We start from the raw sequence: 26,371 nt of genomic DNA, 5'->3' as shown, positions 1-26,371 counted from the left end.
CTACCACCACAATCTCTGCTCTCCAGCTTTAAGGCGCTATACGTCTCTTCTGTTCCTGCTTAGAGGTCCGGCCTTCAAAGTGTTCCCGGGCACCAGCTACTGAGACCTATTCAAAGGCTCTAAAGTTGTGCCTTGAAGTTTCCGGTAACCAATGAAAACACTGGCTAGGTGCTTGGTGTGTCTCTGGTACCAAATAGAATGCTTCTTCGACTTGATCCTAAGCATCTTCTGCCCATCCATATGGAGACAGTAAGACAGATGGCGGAGCACAGGGTGGCCTTGTGTCGTTTCAGGAACTCAGGGAAGGCTAGATGGCAGATTTCATAACTGCACATTCTTCAGGAATTACAGCAGAGGGATAGAATTGGGCTGCGTAGCGAGAGTAAGATTTGGCAGATACGTTAAAGCTGTTTTTAGCTGCACCGTTTTGTCAGCGATCACAATCGCTGGTTCCTGACGGAGGACAAAACGGTACATTTAGGAGGTTCTGGCCGTGTGTGTGTGCCTCTTGGTCGAAAGTGTGTTTTCTGTGTTGATAAAGTTGGCTTCTCCAAGGGTCCAGAGGGGGTAAGATGCTCCTTCTGCCACACAATCATTAATGATGGAGAAAGCAGCCAAGACGTGGTACTGGTAAAGGACCTATTTCTGTATCCACAGAATGGAATATGAATTGCCTCCTCTTTCTCAAATATGAGCTCAGGGCTAGAGCGCTGCTTTGAACAGTCAGACAAAAGCTCCATAGAAACCAAGCAAACCCGCTTTTTGTAAAATCCCTGATATTTATATTCAGAGGGTAGCTTATATGCCTATGGGTTTTGTGACTTCATAACTTTATTGAGCGGAATACAAAAAAACAGAGACCTGGAAAATCCTGGTCTGTTACAGCTGTTTTACAAAAGTTGTCTACATAATGTGCTGGAGATGATATTGTCCAGAACCGCGTGAGTTGTTTACCCTTGCTTTGTGAGCTAACTGTGGCTACATTGTTTTTCTGTTAATTAGCTAGGAATGCAATCCCAGCAGCTGGCATACATAAAACATGGAGGGGAGAATTATTTTCCTTTTGTTGTGGAGCGGTTTGTTTCAACAAACATGGAAACCAAATCGGATGGAGCAGCGGTAGTCTGTCAAGCGTTACACACACACACTCAAATGGCTTCCTCTCTGTAGAGTAGTGTTTGATCCCTTCCTGTGTACGAGGCCTGAATCGCTCCCTGAACGCCGGCTATAGCAGCTAATCTTCAGCATATGCCACTTCCTAAACTGATAATCCACCCAGTAATTGTGTGACTGTGTGAAAGGTTAGTATGTACTGTAGGTGTGTCCCCCCGCACCTTCTCGTTACCAAAACAGGAAGAGGCTACATATTTAAAGCTGTGGCTTTGTTCTATGAGAATCTGAGGTTACGGTCAATGTTTCAATATGTCTTCGTGATGCACCGTTGAATAGTCTGTGACTGTGCAAACCTATAAGGTAGCTCGCCCAGCTCCCAGGGCCTTGTCTCATTAATTGGCTATTAGATGACTCTTGGCTTCCCACTCTTCGTATGTTGCCCCTTGGCTTGAGCATGCCTTTAGGGCTGTTATTGTTTCCATCTTACCTGCGTAGTGCGGTCAGTGTATGTAGCTTGCGGTGAGGGCTAAGTGCCCCAGTGTGAAACTTTAGACCTGTCTCTGAATTGGTGTATGAACGTAGCGACGGGGCATGGCTACCCCCCCCCCCCCCAAAAAAAACCCGGCTAACCCCCCTGGTCCTGGATCACAGTCCCTGCAGGTTGTGCTGAGACCCGGGTTGGTGCTCCAGTCATATTTTTTATTTTGTGCTAGCGTTGGTTTTGTGTTCTGCTGGATTAGCTTGGGATAATGGGATCAGGGATCACCGCCTGCTTCTCTCTTCCTCCCCCTGCCGGTACTGACTGTGTGTCGCTCCCTTCATCAACCTCTCAACATTCATTTTCCTCTTCATAGTCAGCGTCATAGTCATGCCCTCAGGTACACTAACAGATAAACAGGTCCCCACTGCTCTCAGAGGAACTAGTCATCACCGCTATGGAAACTCTATCTCCACTACCTCTCTCCCCCGTCGTTCTTTCTTTCATCTTGGCCAATCTCTCTCTTTTTTTCCCCTCCCTATCTCTCACGGCCCACCCTCTTCCTACTGTCGTCCCCCCCCCCCCCACCACCACCACCAGAGTGTAGTGCTCTCCTGACTCCCGTGAACACAAATCCTCTTAGGGGAAGGGTTGGATGGGAATTCAATTGCTGCACTGTTAAGATTGAAGCAGATCAGCCACTGAAGCGGTGAAATCACCCCCCATACACATGGCCCATACCTACCCAGATAAGGGTCCATTTGCAGCAGTGGGGCAGTGAGAGATGGACTGAGCTTTGGAGGAATTTGGCAGGTCATAATTTTTTCTGCACGAATAGATAAGTGGGTGGGGAAAAGGTCATATGTATAAATGAGCTTGAGTGTGGGTGAAAGAGCATGAACTTTTTATTTTAGCATCCCACCGGTCCGTTCTTAAGTTTTCTTGCTGTAAATGAAAGGAATAAGATTGGAAATGACAGCTAACTGTAAATACTATGACCAAACACATTTGGAAAATAATCTTGTCACGACGACTCAACTTGCCTGTCCATGCCTGTAAAATTGGATAAGTTATCAAATAAAAATAAAACAAATCCTCAAAAGTCACATTGCGCCTTGGCTACGAAGAGACAACGAAAGCCACCCTCCCAACGAGCCACTTTTCTGCTTTATGTTGTGAGAAAGACAACATGACATTGTGATCAGGTCACCTTTGACCCCCCCCCCCCCACCACTCCTAGGAGCTCTTTCATGTCACAGCCCTTCCTGGCTGCATGGGGTTAATGAGCTGGCTCTGAAATCCTCATGAGTTTCCTGTTAAGAAAAGGGTTAAAAGCCTGGATGGAAGCCGGACAAAGGCACACACAGCAACTTTTTTCACCACTCTGGCCGAGGCTTAGAATCTGGATTAAATTAAACTTTGAACCAGAAGCTAATTTATCCATCACGCCCCCCTCCCTGGATGCCATAGCTCTTTTAGGGGCCCGGGGAACCAAACACAAAGGCTTTGAGCGATGCCGATTGAAGCCATGCCTTTATCCTGACACACTGAAGGGGATAGCAGACTGTTTGAAGTGTGAATGAGAAGTGCCTTGTGACACAATGGCAACAGTGGCATGGATCAGAGGTATTGCTAGTTAGCATAGTGGTTTAGTATAGCTGGCTTAGGCTGAAGCACATGGGTCGAGGTGACTGGTGACTTCTTTGGTCGCCTTTGTGTCTGAAATTCTTTCCAAGCATGCCATTGTTGAAAAGGCTCAGAACGGGGATACAGCCCCACAATACAATTAGATTAGATTCATCTATAGTTTTAAATGTTTTGTATACCTTTTGGAGTATAAATGTAAAAATCTGTATTATGCTACTGTGTGGGCAGCATGGGGGGGGGGCATCAAAATACATATTGTACAAGGAATTCCTCACGCACATGCCCATGCTTTGTTTACAATGTGCAGTCAGCAGTGCAGAACATGGGTCCGGGTGATACCATATGGTCCTCTTGAGTGCTTATATAGGCTGTAGCAGAGAGATGACCCCCCCCAATTTACTCATCCAGGGGGTAGCTAGCTAGCAGCACCTGTGTTTGTAGAGGATATGGCAGACAGGCTGTGACCTGAAAGGGTACATTCATCTCCTGCTGTTGAGCCCTGCAGAGCACCTAAAACACCCCGACTAATAGAGGGGTCAGGGGGGGGCTGGGACATGCGAGGGAGCATGTTTCCCTGTGTCTGTGTGCATGTGCGGACACATGCCGCTTCATTTGTTTGTGCCTCTCTGCATGCTTGGAGGTTTGTGTGCCAAGGCAGTGTACTGTCAAGGTCTGCCGGGCAACTTCCCCCGTGAACCGGGTGTTTGTTGCTGTGTTACGTAACTTGTTTTCATTGCGAATACCTTGAATCGAGTCCTTGGAATATGAAACTGAATACCGTAAGGAGGATTTGGTTCACTTGTCAAAGTCAAATTATACATTGCTCTTCTTATTCAAACAATGCAGTAATCAGGGACGCATCTTTGGTGAAAAGTATCCATCCCCATCCGTTCCCTCCCTCTGGCTCGTATTAAGACATAAGGAAAAAGCAAAGGCCTGTTTTCTCTCTCCAAGAAGAGGACTTGGCAGATCCTCTCAGCATTCCTCCTCCGATAGCTTTTCATCAGGCAGGAATGTCTTTCAGTCACTGACAGCTCCCGGCGGAACGGTACGAATCTGGACCACGCGCTTGTAAGCCAGCCCTGTGTTCAGGAAGAACCCAATCGTACCCGAGTGTTGCATATCAAACCAAAGAGATGAGCGCTTTGAACAGAACCCAAGGCCTGTTTCCTGCAATATCCACCCTGCATACTCTCCCTAATGTGCACAGGCCCCATCGAGAATAGTCAAGCATACCTGTCAACCTGGGAGAAAAAGTATTCATTTCCTTTTTATAGAAAAAGCAGGCCTCTCTTCCACCTGTAGGATAAAAATCTAAGTAAGACATTATTAATGTGCTGCATGTGAAGTCAGAAAGGTGTAATCTACGTCTTTGAGGCCATAAGGACATTTCAACATTTTCCTCCACACGGCAACCAGGGATTTTACTACAGGAATGGAAATCCGGTCTGTGTTATATTAAGATCAATGAGTCACGGTAGAGTTACTCGGACTTGGAGAATGAGCTCTTGGGAAAGTGTTAATTTTCTTCGGCGTGATTGTGTGGAGCCGACCGCGGGGCAGGCCTGCTCATTTTCCCCATGACTGAAATGGCCTCATCTTGCTTTAATGTGCCTCTAGCCAAAAGTGCTTCAGTAGAGGTTACCGTGTGAGCCAGTTTTGGTCCGGCTATTAATTAAAGGTGAAACTGATGACGCCGTTGGAATTGTGTGTGTGTGTGTGTGTGTGTTGGCTGCAGTAATTGCTCTTACCTGAGGCTTTCAAATGCCCCCTCATCTGCTTTCTCTTTTGTGCTCTCTCCTTTTTTTAACGCTCTCTCACTTTGCCCCTCCCCTCATCAACCTCTCTTTAGGTGATATGAGCCATGATGAATAAGGCCAATGATTAACTGGCTGGAGGGGTAATTCAGCGCCTATAACCTGAATAGATGACATTTTGTTAATCGCTCTTCCACTATCATCCTCATAGTAATTTTGCTGGAGACGTTTGAGGACCAACAGTCATTGCCTTAATTGCCTTAAAGGGCTTTGCATGAATATGTGGCCTTGGAAAGGATGTTGCTGAAAATGTGTTATTTTCCGACAAACTGGAACGCGAAAGGAAGATCTGTTCCAAACCTTTCGTGAAAAGTTTCTTTGTGATGAAGTGCGCGTTGCCGAGTTAGTCGGGGGGGGGGATGTGTGAAATGAACGCAAAGCGGGTACAAAGGCAGGGCGAAAGAACAGAGCGTCTCCAACGACATTCAGACAAGTCAGAACCGGTCAAAATGGTGAATTTGGGAACACGGCGTGGTACTTTTCCACTTGAGACGATGTCAATTAGCGGGTCAGTGGTTTGCTGAGGGTTGAAACTTCTCTAAGCCCCTTTCCCCTCTCTCCCCACTCGTGTTAAAATAAGCAACATCCTCCTCTCACAGACCTGCCCTCTGAAGAGACCTAACGTTCATGTTTACACGAGCACCATTTTGACTGGCCCAGTGTTATTTGTGTGGATAGTGGACTTGATAAATGGTAGTCAAGTAAGAACGTTGCTCCTGGATGTGGGAATTCTAGATTACTGATGTTACTGAACTCAATTAGTTTTTTGTTACAGCTAGAGGTTTTAGAGTTATAGAACATTAGACCTGTTTTTATACAGGCCTAAGCACTTAAAACCACCCTGTGCTCGTTTCTGTTCAGCCTTGCCTCTGTTACAGATTCCTATTTCCACTGTGACTTGAGGGACGAAACCTGCCGCGCCGCGGAAAATCTTTCAGTTTCCCTCCTCACAAAAATGACTCGCAGGTGAAGCCCATTTCCCAGCATATTGGGTTTCCGAGCTGACAAAGAATCTAGGGTTTCCTGTGCGTATCAAAAGATGTTTAACGGGGCCGAGGAATTTCCCAATTCCCAACCCGGGGGGGCAGGCAGTATTCCAAATGGTAGACTTGGGATTCCAGAGAGGGCTGTGTGCAGAAAGAACTCTGTCACTTTCTGCAGGCTTAGATGCAATAGAGCTGAGGTATTCACCAAAAAAAAACTTACATGTTGAGACCACGTGAGTCACATTTGCTTCTTATTGTTTCACTCAAGGTTTACATTTAACTTTACTTGAGGTTCTTCAGGGGCCTCAGCGAATGAGTCAAGCAGACAGGCTTTAATTGGTATGCGAGTAAAATATTTGTGAGCGTTCGCGGCGTGTGTGAGCGTTCACACACATTGACACACCGATACCACAGCGAAATTGGCACATATGTCGCATGTTATGTTATATTGCAACATTGCAAAACGATTGTGTCTCATGAATTGTGTTATGGCTTGTTATGATTTATGGTCTCATTCAGGTTTACATTCAGACCATTAGAATACACATTTCTTGCCTTATTTTATCTTTCTGAACTGCGTAAATAGGATTGTACAGGCAGTTAGGTTTACTCTATTGTCCCACGGCCAGACTATCAGTGAGCGTCTGTTTTCGTTGGAAACCATGAAATTGACTTTCTTCCTCTCAGGATGTTGTCTCTTATTGGGCGTCTGTAGGAAAAACATTGGATTCTTTGGCACGGGCGCAAAATAAAATAAAATATTTTTTATTTTGCACAGTCTGTACTATCAGGTTCTTTATGATTCTTGCCTCATGTTATATTTATGCAGTCTGAGGTAGATGAATCGTCAGTGTATGTGAGGACGGAGTTAGTCAAGCTCTCTGTTCTCGTCTGTGAGACATGTTTGCGAAAACTCCTGAGCCTGGTCTTATTTTGGTCAAACTTTAATAAATGTTTCCCCAGCCAGCTTATGCAGCTAGTGTTTGTTCACATATGGATGTAGTTTAAGGTAGTTTGAGCTGCTTGACTGGACTTTGACATGTTTGTTTGGAGAACTAAAGCAAAGCTTATACTGAACTTTTTTTTTATGCCGCCCCCCCCCCCCCCCCATGTCAGAACTTGACGGCCTTTTTGGGGTATAGAATGTCCTAGCATTGTGTAGAACTAAAGAAACCGATCTGTCAAACGGTTCTGAAAGTACGGAGCATATTTACCCAGCAGTATGTGGTGAGCTGATCCAGTTCCATAGAGCAGCAAGGTCTGCTGGTTTTAATTCTAGCACAATCCCGGACAGTTTACTCAATCTTTATGGGGACATAAAGATCAACTAATGCACCCGTAAATGACTGCTCTCCGCCATTCATTTGATGATGGAGTCCAACTGCACCCCGAAATGAAAAGGTAACACATCCACCTATAAACTCTCCACGTCAACCCAAGTGTGGCACTGCTTCGAAACAGGAAGGAGCCACGGCATCTGGATTACTTCCTGAACTTTCCACAGGAGCTCTTCGGCTGGGTTCATTCCGGTGTTCGTCATTCAGTTTAGTACGAGTGGTGACGGTTTCGGGAATCTCAGATCAACCGCCGATCAATTGTTCAAAAGCTAGTCGTCGACATACTGTCAACACTCGCCTGTGTAGCTCTTCTCAACTGTGTCTTTTGTATTCCAATTAGGATTATAAAGGCTTTACATGCTTAAATAACACAAATCGATCATTCAACAGAAAGCCCTATTGTGGATGCATTATTTATGCTGTTATGCATAATGAAAAAGGAACATGTGGCAAAGTGAGCTGCTAGCGACAGAGCCAGATGAACAGATTCTGTTTCCTGGATTTTGTGGTAAATGTCAACACACACACCAAGCTACAAAGCTGTCCCCCGCACTCCGGGAATAGCTCCAGGGCACACAGTCTGGTTTTTAGGGAGAGTTTGATTTGTGTCAACTTCCTGCAGTAACAGCCCCTCCCCTCCAGTGTCTCAAAGACCATCAATTTGTTTCTTATTACGATCCCAGGAGGGCAATAAAAGTTAAAGGTTCTGAAGAGCGCGGAGAGACATCCGTCCACCCTCCTCCCCCTCCTTTCCTCCACCACCACAGCCGTTTGCTTAGCTTGTGGGTCAGTGTTTGAACTCCCACTTCGTTGTAGCCTTTATGAACTCATGTCTCAACCCCATTTACATTCGACAACCAAATCCTCACCAACAAAACATCAATTATGAAGCCAGCTTGCTCCTGCCGGGGTTGTTTGTTTAGCATTAGTATGTGCTAGCGTTAGCCTACAAAATGGCCGCCAAACAGGTGCCAACCTAGCCGTCCATTGCTGTTGTCGTTATCTCTTAAGACAAACAAGTGACACACTAAACACCACATAGAGCCGATAACAAGAGTCAAATCTTCACTATTGAAACGCTCCATCTCGAATCCAGCCATTCTAGCCCACTCAAGCCAATTGCTCTCACCCAGTCACCTCTAATCCTTTCCTCCCAGCCAGGTCCGGCACCGGGAAAAGCCGTAGCCATCCATCCGTTCAGGGCCGATAAAAAAGCCACCTTGTAAATGTGCCTGTGGGAGAGAGATGGGAAGGAGGCCAGGCCAGAGTGGTGGCGGTATTGATCACCGTATGGATCCGTGGCTCGCTGAGTTTACAGATAAACTCACATCTACCTGCACTACTTTAACACAGAGACACTCAGGCTTTTTCCCTTCAGAAAATCATTGACTTTCAGGGTTCACTTTTGTTTTCCCCGATCCTGGGGAGAGGAGACTGATTTCTTTTGATTGTACAGTGGTACCCAATGGTCTTACAGAAGCGGACAATACTGAACAATGACCATTGAAGTACAATGACTGACATCAGTGAATATCCTTAAGAAAGATGAAATGACAGCATAGCAAGTCTTAAGTGCTTTATGTTGTAATGGTTCTCTCTCGCCCTCGTAGTTAACTCGAGGTTCTCTTGAGGAAATATTTTTGAGCGGGAGCAGAGCAACAGACGGACAAGGAATGTCTGAGGCACTGTCTGCCCTCTGTCTCTTGCTTTCCACTCCTGTCAATGATGTAAGCCTTACTGTGTGTACGAGCCCTTGCGTGTGTGAGCTTTTTCCTGTGTCTTTTTTTCCTCCCCTGTCTCCCCTGTGTTGGGGTGGGATAATATTGACCGTGTACGAAGTGAATGCAATGTGTCTACACGGATTAGAGACGGGGCAAAATGGCTCACCCAAGTTACCCTACACTACCCCCATGACCCATAGCCACCCACCCTACTCTAACTACCTCCTCTCACGATAGCGCTAGCTTACAGCTAACTGCACACGCCATAAAGAGAGCCTCTTTGACTTTCGGACACCGCCAGCCATGGACTTGGCTGTTTAACAAGCTTTTAGCAAAGCAACCTGCAGGCCACATATTGTCTACTGCAGCGCGTAATCTCTCTCTCTCTCTCCTCTTTCTATGTCACTCTCCCTCCTTGTCACTCTCGCTCGTTTCTGCCTCTCCTCTCTTCTTCCTCCTCTTGCGTATAATATTTATTTCCCTGCAGACGTTCTCCATGGAGACTGACCGCATCCACCAGCCAGCCTCCTGCTGGTCACTCGTTGTTCATTAGGTGCAGACAGACCGTAGGAACGGTAGTTCTGTTCTAATAAAAGCCATGGTGCCGCTCGTTATCGCAGTCTCGCTGTCAGTCGGGCGCGAGGCTAGGTGCTGCTTGTTGCTTGTTAGGGTCTCGGCTGAGGATTAGGCGGCTACGGCTCTGACTGACTGGCTGGATGGATTCTCCATGGGCTTTTTCCCGTTCATTCATACCAGTGAGCTACATGAGCTGTATCTGCCAGCTCTCACTGTGTTAGTTAGGGTCATACCTGGAAGTGGACAATGACCCCCAGACCTAGTCATTAACACTTTGGGGGTGGGGGGTATTTACAAGCACACAGTCTGTGTGTGTGTGTGTGTGTGTGTGTGTGTGTGTGTGTGTGTGTGTGTGTGTGTGTGTGTGTGTGTGTGTGTGTGTGTGTGTGTCCGTGTGTGTGTGTGTGCTTGAAGCATTAACAGATGTCTGTCCGTGCTCTAGAGCCCTAGTCTTTCTAAAGGAAGAAGTTATTTAAATAGCCTGCTTGGAAGAAACCCTTTATCTCTTGAGTTCAAATAATGCCAGTGCGTAGTAGTCAAAGCATGTGTAGATTCGGCTTTGTTTGGGAAGAGAACCCAGAGGGTGATTTTTATGGAGTCCCACTACACGATTACCACATCTTGAACGTCAGTTACTATAATAGGCTAATTGCCATTTACACGAGTGGAGTTGACGAGCTGAAAGATAACCCGACGCTCTGTCTGGCCTCTCACTTTCTGCGGAAGGAAAGTAAACAGATAGAATGGACCGGAAGGAGAAGAGGGTTTTCATACGCGAGAGAATGGCCATAGAAATGGAGTTACTAGTAGCCTAATTCTAGAAATCCTATTTCTATGAGGAGGGTGCTCCTTTGTTATGGGGTTCCAGGCTTGAACTCCCAGCTTGGGATAAGGATTCAAAGGCAAGTCCTCCTCGAAGGTTAAACATGTCAATAGTGATAAGAGGCAGGAGTTTACGGACCATTTCCGCTCCAGAATGAACATCTGATTTGATTCACTCCTTGTCTCGCTCTTTGTGCCATGCACGCTATAGCAATGGCATTGTTTACTTTCACTTTCTTTAGATTTGTGCTGTGTTGAATGCTGTGGGTACGCGCGTGTGTGTGCTTGAGCGTGTGCGCGTTCGGGTGTGAGTGTGTGTGGCCTCAATTGCCTCTATCTCATTAGGCTCTGCTGTTTGTGGCTTGATTTGTGGGCTCCATCCTTTGGTTCGTTAATTGTATTATTACTGATGCATAGTGGTGTGTGGGCCCAGCTAGTGAACTGAACTGGGGAGGGGGGGTTGGTGAAACAGAATAGGCAGCGAGGTTAAAATAAAGTTGCTTTGATCAAATTCATCCTTTGATCAGCCAGCCCTGACCTGAATGCCTTTCTGTCGGAAAGTCATTGCTCCTTTTTGGAGGGGGGGGCAGATATTGTTCTGTTTTATCATCCCCTGTCTTTTCACCAACGCTCTCCACCGCAGACCTGCCCCTTTGTGACGGCGGAGAGTGTCAGGCTGCTCTTTGAAGAGAGGCAGACAGACCTTCAAAACACACACTTTACCCCCACAGCCCGAGGCATTTAGGGGCTACGTTCACCCTCATTCCCATAGGCTCAGTTCGCAGTTTTATACACTCAGTTGTACACGTATTGCAGTCAAAGTGAAACAGGCAACCGTGCATAGAAACAGACACACATATGCAAACGCACCTACACACACACACGCGCGCGCACACACGCACAAGTTTTGTTCTTCTGTCCTTGTGAGGACCGAGACAAACATTCCATTCAAAACCCTAATTCTAACCCTAACCTTAAAATAGCCTTTGTCCTTATGCGGATGTGGGAAATGGTCCCCACATGGTTAGAACACACACACACACACACACACACACACACACACACACACACACACACACACACACACACACACACACACACACACACACACACACACAACAACACAAACCTACTTATCACAGCTTCCTTCTGAGAAATGTGTCGTCCCGTATGTTATGTCCTCACTCTCTTTCGTCCCCGGCCTTTTCCGCAAAAGCAACGAGTGTAAAACTGATCCCAGGTCATTTATTTCCAGGTATATCAGCTGAAGAGCACAAGAGCAGGATTGAAACGTGACAAAAACGTTGGTGCACCAAACCAACGAGCACCACCAGCACCACACAAGCACTAGCAAAGCAGGGATGATTTATTGTTGGCCCTCTTTTGTGGCCCTTTTTCTAAAGCAGCATCAGTATGGAGGGGACATCACACTCGGACTCAGACTGAGGTTGAATGGAGGTTGCCATGGGTCCTACCTCGCTATTCCACTTAATGCACACACGCACGAAGGTGCGCACTCACCTACACACACACACACACACACACACACATGACAATGATGGCAATGTTTTGCCCATTGTGCAGTAATTTCACTGAGTTTGTATGAAGTTGTTGTTTGTAAAGGAAATTGAGGATGGATGACATTTTATTAACTAGCATTCTATAGTCTTGAGGGGGTTGATGTCTTTGCAAGTCACACGAACAGCATTGTTCAATTTCAGCTTTACTATTGGCCAGTACTTTAAGCTGTAAGACAAACACACACACACACACACACACACACACACACACACACACACACACACACACACACACACACACACACACACACACACACGCTTCTATGAACTTTTACCCCGGCAACAATGGTGGGCGGAGCTAAACGTCTAATCTGTTTAGAGAGTGGTTGTTTGACTCTGACACAGTGATATAGTCCAGCGTGGTTTGTTGAGACAAGTGCCCTCTTGTGGTACATGGACTACGATGTTCAAGCAAATAGCGGTAGGTCCGCCTGGCAGAACATACTGGAGTGCTGAAACGACTAGCTATCTTTGAGTCAACTATGGCTTTGAGTCAAGTGATAAGCCCTTTTTGGTGTTCACTTTTCATTGATTCTCAGTGCTTTTCTACCAAACAATCAGACCGTGGTATCCAGAAACGTGTTCACTGCTAGAAGTATTTCAAAGTCAAAAGTGGCGACCGTAAGAAAGTTATGTTGGACCTGCGCATTGGAAAGTGGTCTCGGAACAGTCTAAATGCCCAATACTTTGTCTAGATTTCTGTTGTTCTCCGTTTCAGATAGCGGACGCGGCCAAGTCGTCCTCCGAAGTGGATGAACTTTTCATTGACGACACAGGGTCCGGGGGTTACTACCCTGAGGACGACGACGACTTTAACTCGGGGTCAGGGTCAGGTAAGAGTCTGGTCACAGTAGCCTTCGACTGGGTTGACACGCACAGGCAGAAAGGCTGGCACGCACAAAAAGTCATTTATCTATACTGTGTCTTTTTAAAGGATTCATTGAGACTGGCTTTTCAACCAGAGGGGGCATGTCTGTAGAACTGAGGTCTAACTTAGGTATTGAAGCCACTTTTTACAAAACTTTTAACAACATGCAGATGGCCAAAGCAAAGCAGGCTGTAAGAAAGAGTTTTGATAACTGTAGCGAACACTGTTCCCAGTAAAAAGGAAACCAGACTCACTTTACCTTCACCTGATCCCATTCTAGAATATCAGGAGGTGGCCTTGTCTGTTGTGATTGAATTATGAATGTGAACACAAGGTACTTATGAAAAGCCGGATTTCACTTAGATATAGACTGACAACCAACTGAAAGTAATTGAGTGCTGGTGAAGTAGTACAACAGTGCTATCTCCTCATCTTGCTCTGCAGGCATTGCTGAGGAGGTGATCGAGGAGATGGTGACCGTGAGCACGCTGTACATCGCGCCCAAAGCAGAACCCACCCAGGACTCCACCAAAGACTTCACTCCCAGAGTGGAGACAGACACGCCCAGAGAAGACCTGCCTAGGGAAACGCCCAGGAAGCCAGTCAGAACAGAGGTGAGGGAACATGACAACCTTTTAGACCGGCCCACTAAGCTAAAGATGGACCGGCCCATTGGGCATTTGCCCGAACTGCCCTAGGACCAGTCCTTTTTTCCCCCCCGTACGGTAGATATTGAAAGATTGGAAATTGTCTACTATTCTGTGGGAGCCTTTCCCCTCCCAAAATAACAGTTGAACATGCATTGACCCCGATGCTGGAATGCTATACATAAAAGTAGTCATTAGTAATAGAGCCCTAATAACACACTGATATTATAGCATTTTGCTAGACAGTGATCTATGCTCTTTGACCTCCCCACAGAGTATAAACCATCAGCCATAAGTCTTAACTCGTTGACATAGCATGTCATCAAATCCCTCTAATGCAGTGATGATAATGCCCTCCAAGAGGTTCCTCTGGGGATGAGGATCAAGCAGTCATCTAGGCTCCTGATGTTGCTCTGGTTTGTTGTACATTATGCTGGATTACTGAATCAAACAGTCATAATCTCCCGTTTTAGAACACTACAACATCAGCTCTTGGGCCCCCCTCCCTTGGTGTGTTGGGTGATGGCCTAGATTATTTCTGGCCTGGTTCCATTGTGGTCCCTTTCTCCTTCCCCTAATCCCTTACCGTTCAATATTTACACATGAAGACACTAGGGAGGTGACAGCAATACAGTGACGACTCCACCAAACCCTCCAATAGTGTTAGTGTGGCTTCTGCCATGTTGCTTTCTCCTATCCAGTCTTTTCAGATCTGTTAACACGGAAGGTGTAGGGCAGGTGATTTTACTTGACCTTGGTTTCGGGGCTAGAGACCCAAATATGGAGCCAGGCATCTATGTTAGTACATAAACTATATCCCTCCATCTCTAACTTCCATTCTCCTGGCCATTATGTTTGTAAAAAAAAAAAAAACGGTATACCACCATCGTATCCTTCCATTCTCTCCTCCCAGCCCCCAGTACCCGTCACCGAGGACGTGCGCAAGAACCAGATCACCAGCACCCTCAGCTCCCCCCTGGAGCCCATCGATGTTCGCTCGGAAAACCTCTTCCAGAGGACGGAGGTGCTGGCAGGTACGTACGGCAACAGCAGAACAGGGGTTCACCATTTTCACACTCGACGCAGGCAACAGTGTGCAGTCTTTACACCTGTGTCTACACATCTGAATGTTGATTATGGGTTGTGAGCTGTTGTATGGGAAATTCTGTCACATCAGGTAATGACACTGCCGTGTTATTTCTGAATTCTTGATTACAACGTTGATTATGAAGTAGGTCAGGTGCCGGGTCTGGAGCGACACTAAAGTGTGTCTGCTGCCGAGATTGATGACATGAAAATCTGCGTTTGGATGTCTGGCGAGTTTTGTTGGTTGGATCTTTGCTGCATCTTTAGCTTGTGCAGCAACTTCATATATCCTCTGCCATATAACACCTAATAATCTGTAATATAATTGCTATAACATTGCTGTTATACACTGAGTGTAAAAAAACATTAGGAACACCTTCCTAATATTGAGTAGCACCACCTTTTGCCCTCAGAACATCCTCAATTTGTCGTGCATCGACTCTACAAGGTGCCGAAAGCGTTCCACAGGGATGCTGGCCCATGTTGACTCCAGTGCTTCCCACAGTTGTGTCCAGTTGGCTGGATGTCCTTTGGGTGGAGGACCATTCTTGATACACACGGGAAACTGTTGAGCGTTAAAAACCCAGCAGCGTTGCAGTTCTTGACACAAACCAGTGCGCCTGGCACCTACTACCGTACCCCGTTCAAAATACACTTAAAACTTTTGTCTTGCCCATTCACCCTCTGAATGGCACACGTATACACAATCCATGTCTCAATTGCCTCGTCAACTTGTCTCCTCCCCTTCATCTGCAGTGATTTGAAGTGGATTTAACAGGTGACATCAATAGCGGATCATAGCTTTCACCTGGTCGGTATGTCATGGAAAGAGCAGGTGTTCCTAGTGTTTTATACACTCAGTGTACATTGTGTTTATTTCCTGATCAGATCCACATTCCTTAATCATGATGTTCTGCCCGTGTCTCTCATGCTCTCTACAGCTTTTGGAAATAATGTATAAAATACATTTCTACCCGTCAGTGGGACCTTCCAGAGATCATAGCCCACTTTGCTCTAATTTAGTGTTAATTCACTTCTAATGAAATCCAAACTAGGAAAATGATCTGACTGGCAATCGCACTCTCTGATGCTGTTTTTCCTTTCAGTGTCGGCGATAAACATGTAGAGTGTTACAAATGGATTGGCACTTCAGTTCCCCTTTGTTCTGACATCCATCTGATAGTTACTGTGAAAAAGTGACATGGATGAGGACAAATAGGGACGTCAATACAGTCGTGCTGGAAATATATCCCACAAACATCCAACCAGTTAGCCGCCTTTGCTCATTTGGATTTTGTTGTTTATTCCAAAGTTTGCAATGTAGGAAACTTTGTCTAACTATTGTATTTCAAAATTGCTCAAATTACTGGTCATGTAGACATGTGAGGCCTTGACTTTTCGAACTGTCTGCTAGCTACACTACTTTTTTCTGTTTTCAATTATAGTCATGTTGGCCACATCCACTAAAACCATGGCCTTGACAGGGCTGTATATACTGTGGATTAGAGTAATGTAAAACTCTGAGTTCAGGAGGCCCAGGCCCACTGTGTGGAAACAGATCTGGCTAGCTAACCTCCTCCTGTCCTCTCTACCTCCTACCTTTCCTCATCCTGTCCCCTATGGCTCCCACAAACTCAAATTGTCTGTAATCTAATTTACATTTATCCGCTCCACACCGAGGAGCCGGACGGTTTCTGGCTGTAAGCGTGCCAGATATCTTTTTACCCATGGGGCCGAGGCGCCAGTTCAACATGTGGAAATAAAACTGGAGCAGAGGGGAGATTGTTTCGCCACAAGAGCCCTAAAACAGATTAAGGGCTGTAAAGAAACCTTATACAAGTATAATTGGAAGAATGATGAAATCCTATGGAAATAATTAGCATGCAGGAAACAAGGGCATGTCCTAGGAGTAATGTTGAGTAGCTTGATAGGGGGATTGTGTAAGAAAGGGCACGGTGCATTCAAAGTTCCCTCTCTAGATGCTATAAGCTTTAATGTCCTCTGAATAGCTTTGACCTCTGACCTCACCCTCTCTCTGTCCACAGCTGTCATTGCGGGTGGAGTTATTGGCTTCCTCTTCGCCATCTTCCTCATCCTCCTCTTGGTTTACCGCATGAGGAAGAAGGACGAGGGCAGCTACGACCTGGGAGAGAGGAAACCCTCTGGGGCAGCCTATCAGAAGGCCCCAACCAAGGAGTTTTATGCATAAAGCCCCGCCTCCTCATGACAAGATTGACAAATCGGAGTGACAGTTTATAGCAAGCAGTCCATGACAACGAGAAAAATCTGTTCAAATATACTGTAACAACAACAAAAAAAGAAAAAAGTTAATTGAGGAAAAATTACATAAAGGAAAGCTTTTGCATAGAGTATTGTAATTAAGACATTTTCTTTCTTTTTTTAATGAAAAGCCAAGCATTGCTTATTTTATGGCATATCTCAGTGTATTTAAACATTTTGTGTATTATTTGAAAAGGCAAAAAAATATAAAAACATTTAAAAAAATCTGTTAAGGTGAGAAAAAGCTATTGCATCTGTCTTCTGTCAAAGGAGCTGTTTTTAGTCGCTGACTACTATTTAACTGTAGCAGTATGTATTTGTAAAGAAATGTTTTAAAAGTGGAAATAATTGAATATAATTATTCTGTATCAATCCTATAAAAAAATATTGTCCTAGCATGTCTGGCGTTGATCTTTAAAAGGTGTATTTCATTCATTTATATTTTTTTCTCAGATGTAAAAAAAATAAATATATATATGCCTTTTGTAGTTTTCATGAAGCTTTTTCATCTTCATATTAACGCTGATAACTGTCAATGTAAATGTTCTCCCTTCAGGTTACAATGGCAATCAATCTAGTTGAACTTGAGCGTTTCAGTTATTTTTTGTTCGTCTTGTTTGTTTTCTTTCAATGTTTCTTTTGGTCAAAACCATTTCTTATACAGCATACATGTTAAAACACAGTAATCGGTCTTAAAAAGCTAAGATGTGTCAGCAGGGGCTCAAGAAAAACACAAGACTTACTTTACAGTATGTCTTGTGAATGTATTTTTTTTTCAATTTAATTTAATTGCATACGACTTCTCATATTGCACATTCACCTCATTGCTTCTTTGCTGGTCTCGTTCAGCTCTGAGTGTTTACTATCTTTGGGGTTAAATTTGGCTCTGGGGCATTGGCCCCCTGCCATGCCCAATGTTTTCCCTAGTTTACTCTGCCTGTCCCATCTGCCCTTGCTCCTCCCTCTCATCCTCAGCACTTTCTCCATCTCCTCCATGTAAGCTGTCGGCCTCTCCCCCTTTTTCTCACTCCACTGTGTTGCCAGTGTTTTTGTCTCCCCTGTGTCGATGGTTTAGCCCGGAGATCCTCTCCGACAGCCTTTTCTGTGCTACTGGATACGCACCAGCTGCCCATTGAAAAGAGTCGGCTCTGTGCGGGACCACGGTGATTCAGATCCAGTCGTTAGAGGGAAATGGAACTTTTGGATCCTTTTTTCTAAGGTTTCTCACGTGTTGTGGTCAGTCACAGCATTTTGACTTGAGCTAAGTCCAAGAGAAAACGTAAGTGCTGGCCCTCAGTTTGCAGGACACCTTCGTCCGTTTAGCGGCGAGGAGCTCTCCTTTGAGCGCTTCTCAGAGAGCGTGAAGTTGGTTACCAGGAACAAGACATCGAGAAATACACCATGGGATTGACCTGTTGTTGCCATCCTCTCGCATTGAAACGGTCACCTCTGCGTGAAAGGTACAACAGGTTGTGAAGTTGCCTTTTGAGCTGTACACAAATGTGAAGTAGACGTCTGAACTCACAACCACCCACATGAGGCCATCCTCCTCCCTGCATCCCCTCCTCTCCCTCATTCCCTCCTCATCCCTTCCCTTTCTGCTATACCCTCCAGCTTCTGCCTGCAATCTTTCTCTCTCTCGTTTTATCATCATAGAAAAGATAGGTACTAAACTGCAAACCAAAACCCAAAGAAACAGTATTCTCACCATTGCTTGAACTTATTCCCATTATGGCCACATTACTCTCTCATTTTCTTTTCCTTCATTTTTTTTATAGCTTTTTATTTTATTAGAGACTTTGACCATTGAGTCCAATTGCTTATTAGTATACAAAAAGATATATATTATATATATAAATGCATATTCACAAATGTTTTAAACCTTCAAAGTGCCTACCATTTGGAAATGTACTTGCTCTCTCGGAGAGCGTAAGGAGGTGCGTACGTTACACCAGGATGATGATGATAATGACTGGCATTCTGTGAGCACAGATGACTGTAATGGTCACTTTTTTTTAGTCTTACAAAAGCAGACAGTATTGTACCTATACGTTGAAACAACACTACTGAATAAACATTGTGGCCTAATATCGATCTTGTGTGGGCTTTCTTTATTGATCCCTGTGTCCTTTCTCCTCACTGTTTCTTCTCCCTCAGGCCACAACCAATGACTGAGGAAATACTGTATACTGGTCTCCCAAGACGCCATTTTACAGATGCTTATATCTCGGTAATGATTAACATGATCTATATACCAATAAAGCATCAATTACTTATCTATTAGCGCACACTGTATATCACCACCCGATAACCATCAAATAAGGTTTGGGCTTTGATTTGGGATTATCAGTGTTGATGACTAATCTTTATGAGTGATGGATGAAGCATTATCATTTTACGGAACTAATCTGATGGGTTCTGGATTGAGATTAGTATAATGGGGATGTAAAGTGCTAACTGGGAGATTTATCCTGCCTCTGCTTTCCATATCTGTCACAGAGATGTACGGTAGTGCCATAGTGTTCCTGAGGCGTCCGTATCCCTTACGGATGGTGAGATTAAGAGCAAGTCAAATCTTGGCTAGAGCACCAGCACCCTACAACTACTTTAGCATGTGATCGAGGTTAGTTCATTCAGAATGGGCTTATTAAGGCCTTAGTTGAGCAATGGTCGTGAAGACCCCCAACGCTTCAAAGTGTTGAAATGGAAGACACCATATTTTGGTGTTTTTCTTGGAAGAAGTGGGAGGAAAGGAGGAAGGGGGGGGATGTGTGTGTGCATTAGTGGGTAGCGTGGGCATGTGTGTGTGTGTCTTTGCTCGCTTGATCAATGGGTTAACAGACCCATGCTATCACTAGTTAAAGCACGCGTTGTTTCGCTGTACGGATACGCTTCTCTATACAGAACAAGGTCAGTACATGTAAGTATGCGATATTTGCCCAAGAACGATGTATGTACGACACATCCCAAAGAGAGGCATCTCAATAGGATAAAGCAACGAGCCAAGAGGATAAAGCAGAGCCAATAAGAGAATCTCTCTCCAACTCTTGCTCAACAACACTGATCGATCCATTCCCTACACATCCATCCAGTTTCCCCACTTCTGTTTGTGTGCCTTTGTGTCTGGGTGTGACCACAATTTATAACCCCCTGAATGGTTGACTCTGTTGATGTTTGTGTTGGGGTTAGGGTCAGTGTGTGTCTATGTCAGAGTGTAGAACATACATTTATTACCCTTTCATTAGGAGAGAGACTAGGGAAAGGGGTTTGGGTGGATGTTTTCAGGGGACAAAAACCACCACGTCTCTCTCTCCCTCTCTCTCATGCTCTGAGACAGAACTAATTCAATAAAGAGGCCCGGCCATCAACTGTTAGTGAGCGCCAAACCATGCATAAACTTCTAGGAAATGGAGTCCAAAGTAAACACGCTGTCAAGCCTCATAAAGACTCATGGCTGGAGGCTAAGCCATGGCCGGCGTGGAGACGTAGCACCTCAGTGAACTAAACACAGCCGACCGACACTCCACTGGGCCACTGCAATGCACTGTAGTACTATATGGCCACAAACTGGGTCAGACATTACAGGATTGGATGTGTGTCTATACCAAACACCACAGGAACCTTACCGGACAACACCTATCACTGCCAAACGTCTGTGCCAAGAAGAGGTGGATAGAATGAATGCATACTAGGTATCAGTGGAGTTCAGTTCTAAGCTGTTCTCTGCCAAGTTGCAAGGTACCTAAATGACTGCATTACTGGACTGATACTTCACCCGAAAAGACCAGACAGTTCTAATACCAAAGTCAGCTGGAAATTTGGTAATAAGGTGTGTGACTGCACCACAGCCATTACTGGACCCTCTAAAGCACACTAAGCAAACTAAGGCCTCTACCATTGAAGTACATAATAGTACTTCTTGTTTTTGCTGCTACATCCCTCATGCTGTCCGAACGCTTCTCTCGATTGCCCACGTTTCTTTATTCTCAGGATTGCGAGGAATTAGTTGAAAGAGCTGTTGATTTGTCCGAGACACTTTATTGGATTCAGGTTTTGACAGGCGAGGAAGTGAAAAGGAAAAGAAAAGAAAGTCTTCCCCCGCATAATGTTCCCTGTGGGGAGGTGAACTACTGTTTCCTCCCTGTTGATTGTACCAAAGAGACACAAGAAATGTATGGATATGGTGAATGGTGTGATCTAAGGTTGCGCAACAATTTCTATAGCACATATATCACGCACTGTCTTTCTCCAGGCAAGATCATCATTTGAACAGTTAGCTACTTGAAGCTACGTTTAGTGTCAGAACCCTGTGAATAACACAGTTGGTGATCTCTGAAATCTGTAATGGCTTTCGTATTCAGATGAACCTACGGTAATGACAATATTATGCTTACAGATTTCGCTTGATACACAAGGGTTTTTGAATGTTTCTGATGCTCAGAAGAGGATGGTGTAAATGTATCACATACCTGGCTATAACTCCTTTACTCATTGAACCATCTAAACCACTGGGGAATATATCTTTCAATAACCAGAAATATTGTATTTTCGACTGAAAGTAAAAAAACGCAAAAACTAAATTTACAGGTAGCATAGTGCACATAGAACAGATCGACCACTTCTTAGACTTACTGTACCTTCAATGAGAATGGCAGATCTATAACTCCCATTTCTATGTGAATTTGGTCAGGTCGCCTAAAAAAGTTACATATTGCAGCTTTTAATCTGGCAATCCAATTTGGTTCAAATGTCAAACAGGATTGTTAAAGAAATTACTTTAGTCTTGTAAAAAATAAAATAATTAGAACCTTACCCATAGAACTGCTGTGAGTTGGAAACGAATAATAACCCTTGCTCACACACACACACAACAAACTCAATTTCGAGAAATGACAAGCTCCTCAATTTGCTACTTAATCACTCCGGCTCTTGATTAAACACTGACTGATAATGAATGCCAATGTGCCACCTTGGTTCCCCCTGATAGGATTTAGAAATCATCATCCGCCCAACACGCTCGGCAGCATTCTCATCTTCCCCCTACCAAGAAACACGATAGTGCGCTTCCTTTTAATACTACTAACTCATTGGAGGCCTATTTTGAAAAATGAAAGTTTTGTTTTGATTAATAAGGCCTTTCTGATGGGACCGTTTATAATCATTATATTCTAATTAAGTCGTAGGCTCTGGAGTGAGAGAGAGAGAGTCATGGATTTGAGCTTAGAACCCATGGGAATTTGTTGTATAAGTCACACTTGAAACTTGGTAATTTTGTAATCAGGGTTTAGTAAAGTTACAGGCCTCTAGTTCTGGTATCTGAAGCGGTTAGACTTGCACTCCAGACTGGGGCTCATCAAAGCAAACAGCAGGGCCAGGAGGGGTGAAATGGCTGGCGGCCTTCCAGCTACGACAGACCTCCTGTACTTCATCCACTGTTGGTCTGCCTCCATCACCACCAGCATCTTCAAAGGAACCTGTGACTTCATCAGTGGACAAGGAGTCCTCAGATTCAGGGTTCTCAATGGCTACAAGGTTGGGGGGCAGCTCCTCACTGTCAGAATCTGATTCCTGACTTTCAGACTCATTGTCAGGATTTATAAAAATCTCCGGAATTTCCGCATGTGTGAGTTATCTCCTTTTGAAAGACATTGCTCATGCTACAGCTTAGCTACATACATAAACAACAACTCTGAATAGCTCAGAGTGGGAGTCAGAGGTTACGTGATTGACTTCCGGCACACGCCACTAGTATCAATAAATCACTATCATAAAATGTTTTGTGAGGTAATTATTTATATATTTACTGTTTTATTCATGTTTTCAATTACCGGTAACAAATCATGCATTCCGATTCTTGCATAGCTTGTACAGGGCACATATTATTTGTGTAAAATAGTTTTTTGAAGGTTGTACTGATTATGATGAGCTTAGCTAATTCTAGCTATGTGTGGGGCCATGTTTGTTGACATACAATGCATTCTGGGTTCCACGTAATCGTCTGTTAGACCAAAGATGTTACAACAAAATGAGGTGAGTGAGGGTTCACAAATTTTTTGAGAACTTCTGGAAATTAATGGTGGAATGTGAACAATGATAGACGACACACCCCCTTCAACATGCATACTATAAACAGACCGAACTCATCTTGTCTTCTCTTATTATCTTTGGTTCCTGTGAGAGAAAAAAAATGGCAGCGAGCAGAAACTACCTATCGTCGGATGACTTTCAATTTCTAGAGTGTTTTACTCAATTATTTTGATTAATGGTGAGCTCACCCGTGATGTGATTAATAATAAATAGCCATTTCTATTAGCTAATTCATTTTGTAGTTTATGTCAGCTGAGAGTTATCTAAATATGACCGCTTGTGTTACGTAAATCTTTCCTCAGTTAGCGCTAGGACAAATGTAGCCTACACTTTTCCGGTTTGGATGATTGTGTTATGCTGTAGGTACTTCTGTGAATGTCTGAATAGTGCATCCAAAAATAAACTGGTCACATTCTGGACATAACTTTGTAAGGACTGTGTTTTTGAAAAATGTTTCTGAAAAAAACAGTGTGGCCAGCTCAAATGCTGACTGTTGTCAATCGAAACTGGATGTTCTAAATAAATTTTCTAATCACACCGGTGTGATCGTACGCGACAGGGACCACTGTAGAATGATCACACCCGTGTGATGGTACGTGTGAAAGGGTTAAACAAATCAAAATATATTTTATATTTGAGATTCTTCAAAGTAGCCACCATTTGCCTTGATGACAGCTTTGCACACTCTTGGCATTCTCTCAACCAGCTTCATGAGCTAGTCACCTGCAATGCATTTCAATTAACAAGTGTGCCTTGTTAAAAGTTAATTTGTGGAATTTCTTTCCTTCTTAATGTGTTTCAGCCAATCAGTTGTGTTGTGACAAGGTAGGGGTGGTATACAGAAGATAGCCCTATTTGGTAAAATACCAAGTCCATATTATGGCAAGAACAGCTCAAATAATCAAAGAGAAATGACAGTCCATCATTACTTTAAGACATGACAGTCAGTCAATTTTGAAAGTTTCTTCAAGTGCAGTCGCAAAAATCATCAAGCACTCTCATAAGGACCGCCACAGGAAAGGAAGACCCAGAGGTACCTCTGCTGCAGAGGATAAGTTCAGAAATTGAAGCCCAAATAAATGCTTCACAGAGTTCAAGTAACAGACACATCTCAACATCAACTGTTCAAAAGAGACTGCGTTAATCAGGCCTTCATGGTCGAATTGCTGTAAAGAACCCACTACTTAAAGACACCAATAAGAAGAAGAGACTTCCTTGGACCAAGAGACACGAGCAATGGACATTAGACCCTTGGAAATCTGTCCTTTGGTCTGCTGAGTCCAAATGTGCGATTTTTGGTTCCAACCCCCTTGTCTTTGTGAGACGCAGAGTAGGTGAAGGGATGATCTCCGCATGTGTGTGTCATACCTCAGGATAAGACCCAGATGTAGACAGTTCGAAATAACAAATGTTTATTTATGAAACAGGGGGCAGGCAAACGACAGGTCAAGGGCAGGCAGAGGCTCAGGAGACTGAAAAGATTTGGCATGGGTCCCCAGATCCTCAAAATGTTCTACAGCTGCATCATCGAGAGCATCCTGACTGGTTGCATCACCGTCTGGTTTCGCCACTGCTCGGCATCTGACCGTAAGGCGCTACAGAGGGTAGTGCGTATGGCTCAGTACACCAAGATTCCTGCCATCCAGGACCTACAGTATATTATCATTGTTATTGTTATTTTATTGTGTTACTTTTTATTTTATTTTTTACTTTAGTTTATTTTATTTAGTAAATATGTTCTTAACTCTATTTCCTGAACTGCATTGTTGGTTAAGGGCTTGTAATTAAGCATTTCACGGTAAGGTCTACACCAATTCAATTTGATTGATGAGAGGAATAAAAATATATACATTTTAGAATAAGGCTGCAACATAACAAAATGTGGAAAAAGTCAAAGGGTCTGAATACTTTCCAAAGGCACTGTATATGACATAGACAAGCTACAGTAGGCTCAGACCATCCTTAACCATTGGCAGGGATCCAATTTAAATTCTTCACTCAAGCTCATGCACACCTATTGTTCTTTCTGTAACCTAACCATAGAGCAGAACAAAAGATGATGAGAAAGGATTCAGAGGCATTCATGAGCAACCACAAGAGAAAACAGTTCCTAAGAAAATACATTATCCACTCCGAAGACCCCTTTCGTTGTCTGACTGATCTCTCTCCTCTTTAATCTCCCTCTTTCTCTCCTCTTTTTCCCTCCGTCCTTCACTCCCTCTTTACCTTCTGTCACTGTAGAGAGAGGGGAGAGAGAGGGAGAGAGAAGAATAGAGGGAGAGGGGGTTTCTGGTTTCCAGGCGAGGTTTTGATGAAGGCTTTTGAAGCACGCCATGATTGTCCATGAAAGGGCCCTACGTCTCGCCCAAGATGCTATGCTCTCCATCGCCTTCTCCCCCTCTCCCGTCCCCTCTTTCCCTCTCTCTATCTCCATGATCAGGATATGGATCATGTGTTAACCTTAACTAAGCACGCAGGACCCATCTAATTACCTACAGGACTTTGGTGCGTACATGTGTGGATAGAGGATTGAGTCGTTGGGACAGAGGGAGGCAGAAAAGAGAGATGGAACCCCCGTAGGATTCTGGGAAAGTGCTGCCGATTGTCCGTCGACTCCGGTGACAGCGCTGCGGCAGTGGCACTTTGTTATCTCGACAAAGTGAGTCCAGGGGCTATTTTACAGTACTCCCTCCTCTCTCCATCTCTCCCCTCCTCCTCCTCTTCCTCCTCCTCCTCCTCCTCTCCATCACTCCCCTGCTTCTCCGCCTGCTCCTCTCTATCTCTCTTTTTCTGTGTACCCCTCCCCCATACGTTGAACTACAATTAATTCCTATCCTAAGGCGCATATTAATATCACGTTATCGAGAATAATTTTTTCTACTATAGATTTCATTTTCATTTGAACCGAGTGTGTGTTATCAATGAGAGGCAACTCTATAATGCATCTCTATGGAAATATACAGTCAATTCAATGAATAATTGATTCTGCAATCTTTTTTTCTCCATTTATAGGCTCCACGTATCATCATGTGATGTTGTGTTTAACCGGCTGGGGATGGCATGTGTAAATGTAACACTTGGTTGCATGGTGTGGAAGGGAGACTAGAGAGGGTCCGAGCCAGTGTGTAGAATGAGAGGGGTCTAGACCCCTTTCATCCCGGCCCTGTGTTTGTAGGGCGCCCATTGAGAGATGAACGTCTTGAAAGAAAACCTTAGTGCAGCAGCATGGTTTAGTCTCACCTCTTTATATATATATCTCTCTCTCTGCATTCTCTCTCTCCCTCTCTCTGTCTGTATGAGTACCTGTACAGAAGGTTTAGGCACTG

At 44.4% G+C, this 26,371-nt stretch overlaps 1 protein-coding gene across 1 annotated transcript in view; it reads left to right on the top strand.

Annotated features, from left to right (window-relative positions):
* Positions 1-19,052, top strand: part of LOC139554527 (syndecan-2-A-like) — a 34,038-nt gene extending 14,986 nt beyond the window's left edge. The window contains exons 2-5 of the mRNA XM_071367387.1: positions 12,796-12,910; positions 13,390-13,559; positions 14,506-14,626; positions 16,724-19,052. Coding sequence (XP_071223488.1) covers positions 12,796-12,910; positions 13,390-13,559; positions 14,506-14,626; positions 16,724-16,887 — 570 coding nt within the window. The 3' untranslated portion in view covers positions 16,888-19,052. The remainder of the gene's footprint in view (positions 1-12,795; positions 12,911-13,389; positions 13,560-14,505; positions 14,627-16,723) is intronic.
* Positions 19,053-26,371: the final 7,319 nt, after the last annotated feature.

Source organism: Salvelinus alpinus, chromosome 26 (genome assembly GCF_045679555.1).
Source record: "Salvelinus alpinus chromosome 26, SLU_Salpinus.1, whole genome shotgun sequence".
In the NCBI taxonomy this organism is placed as follows: Eukaryota; Metazoa; Chordata; class Actinopteri; order Salmoniformes; family Salmonidae; genus Salvelinus; species Salvelinus alpinus.
This window is presented reverse-complemented; position numbering and strand designations above follow the sequence as displayed.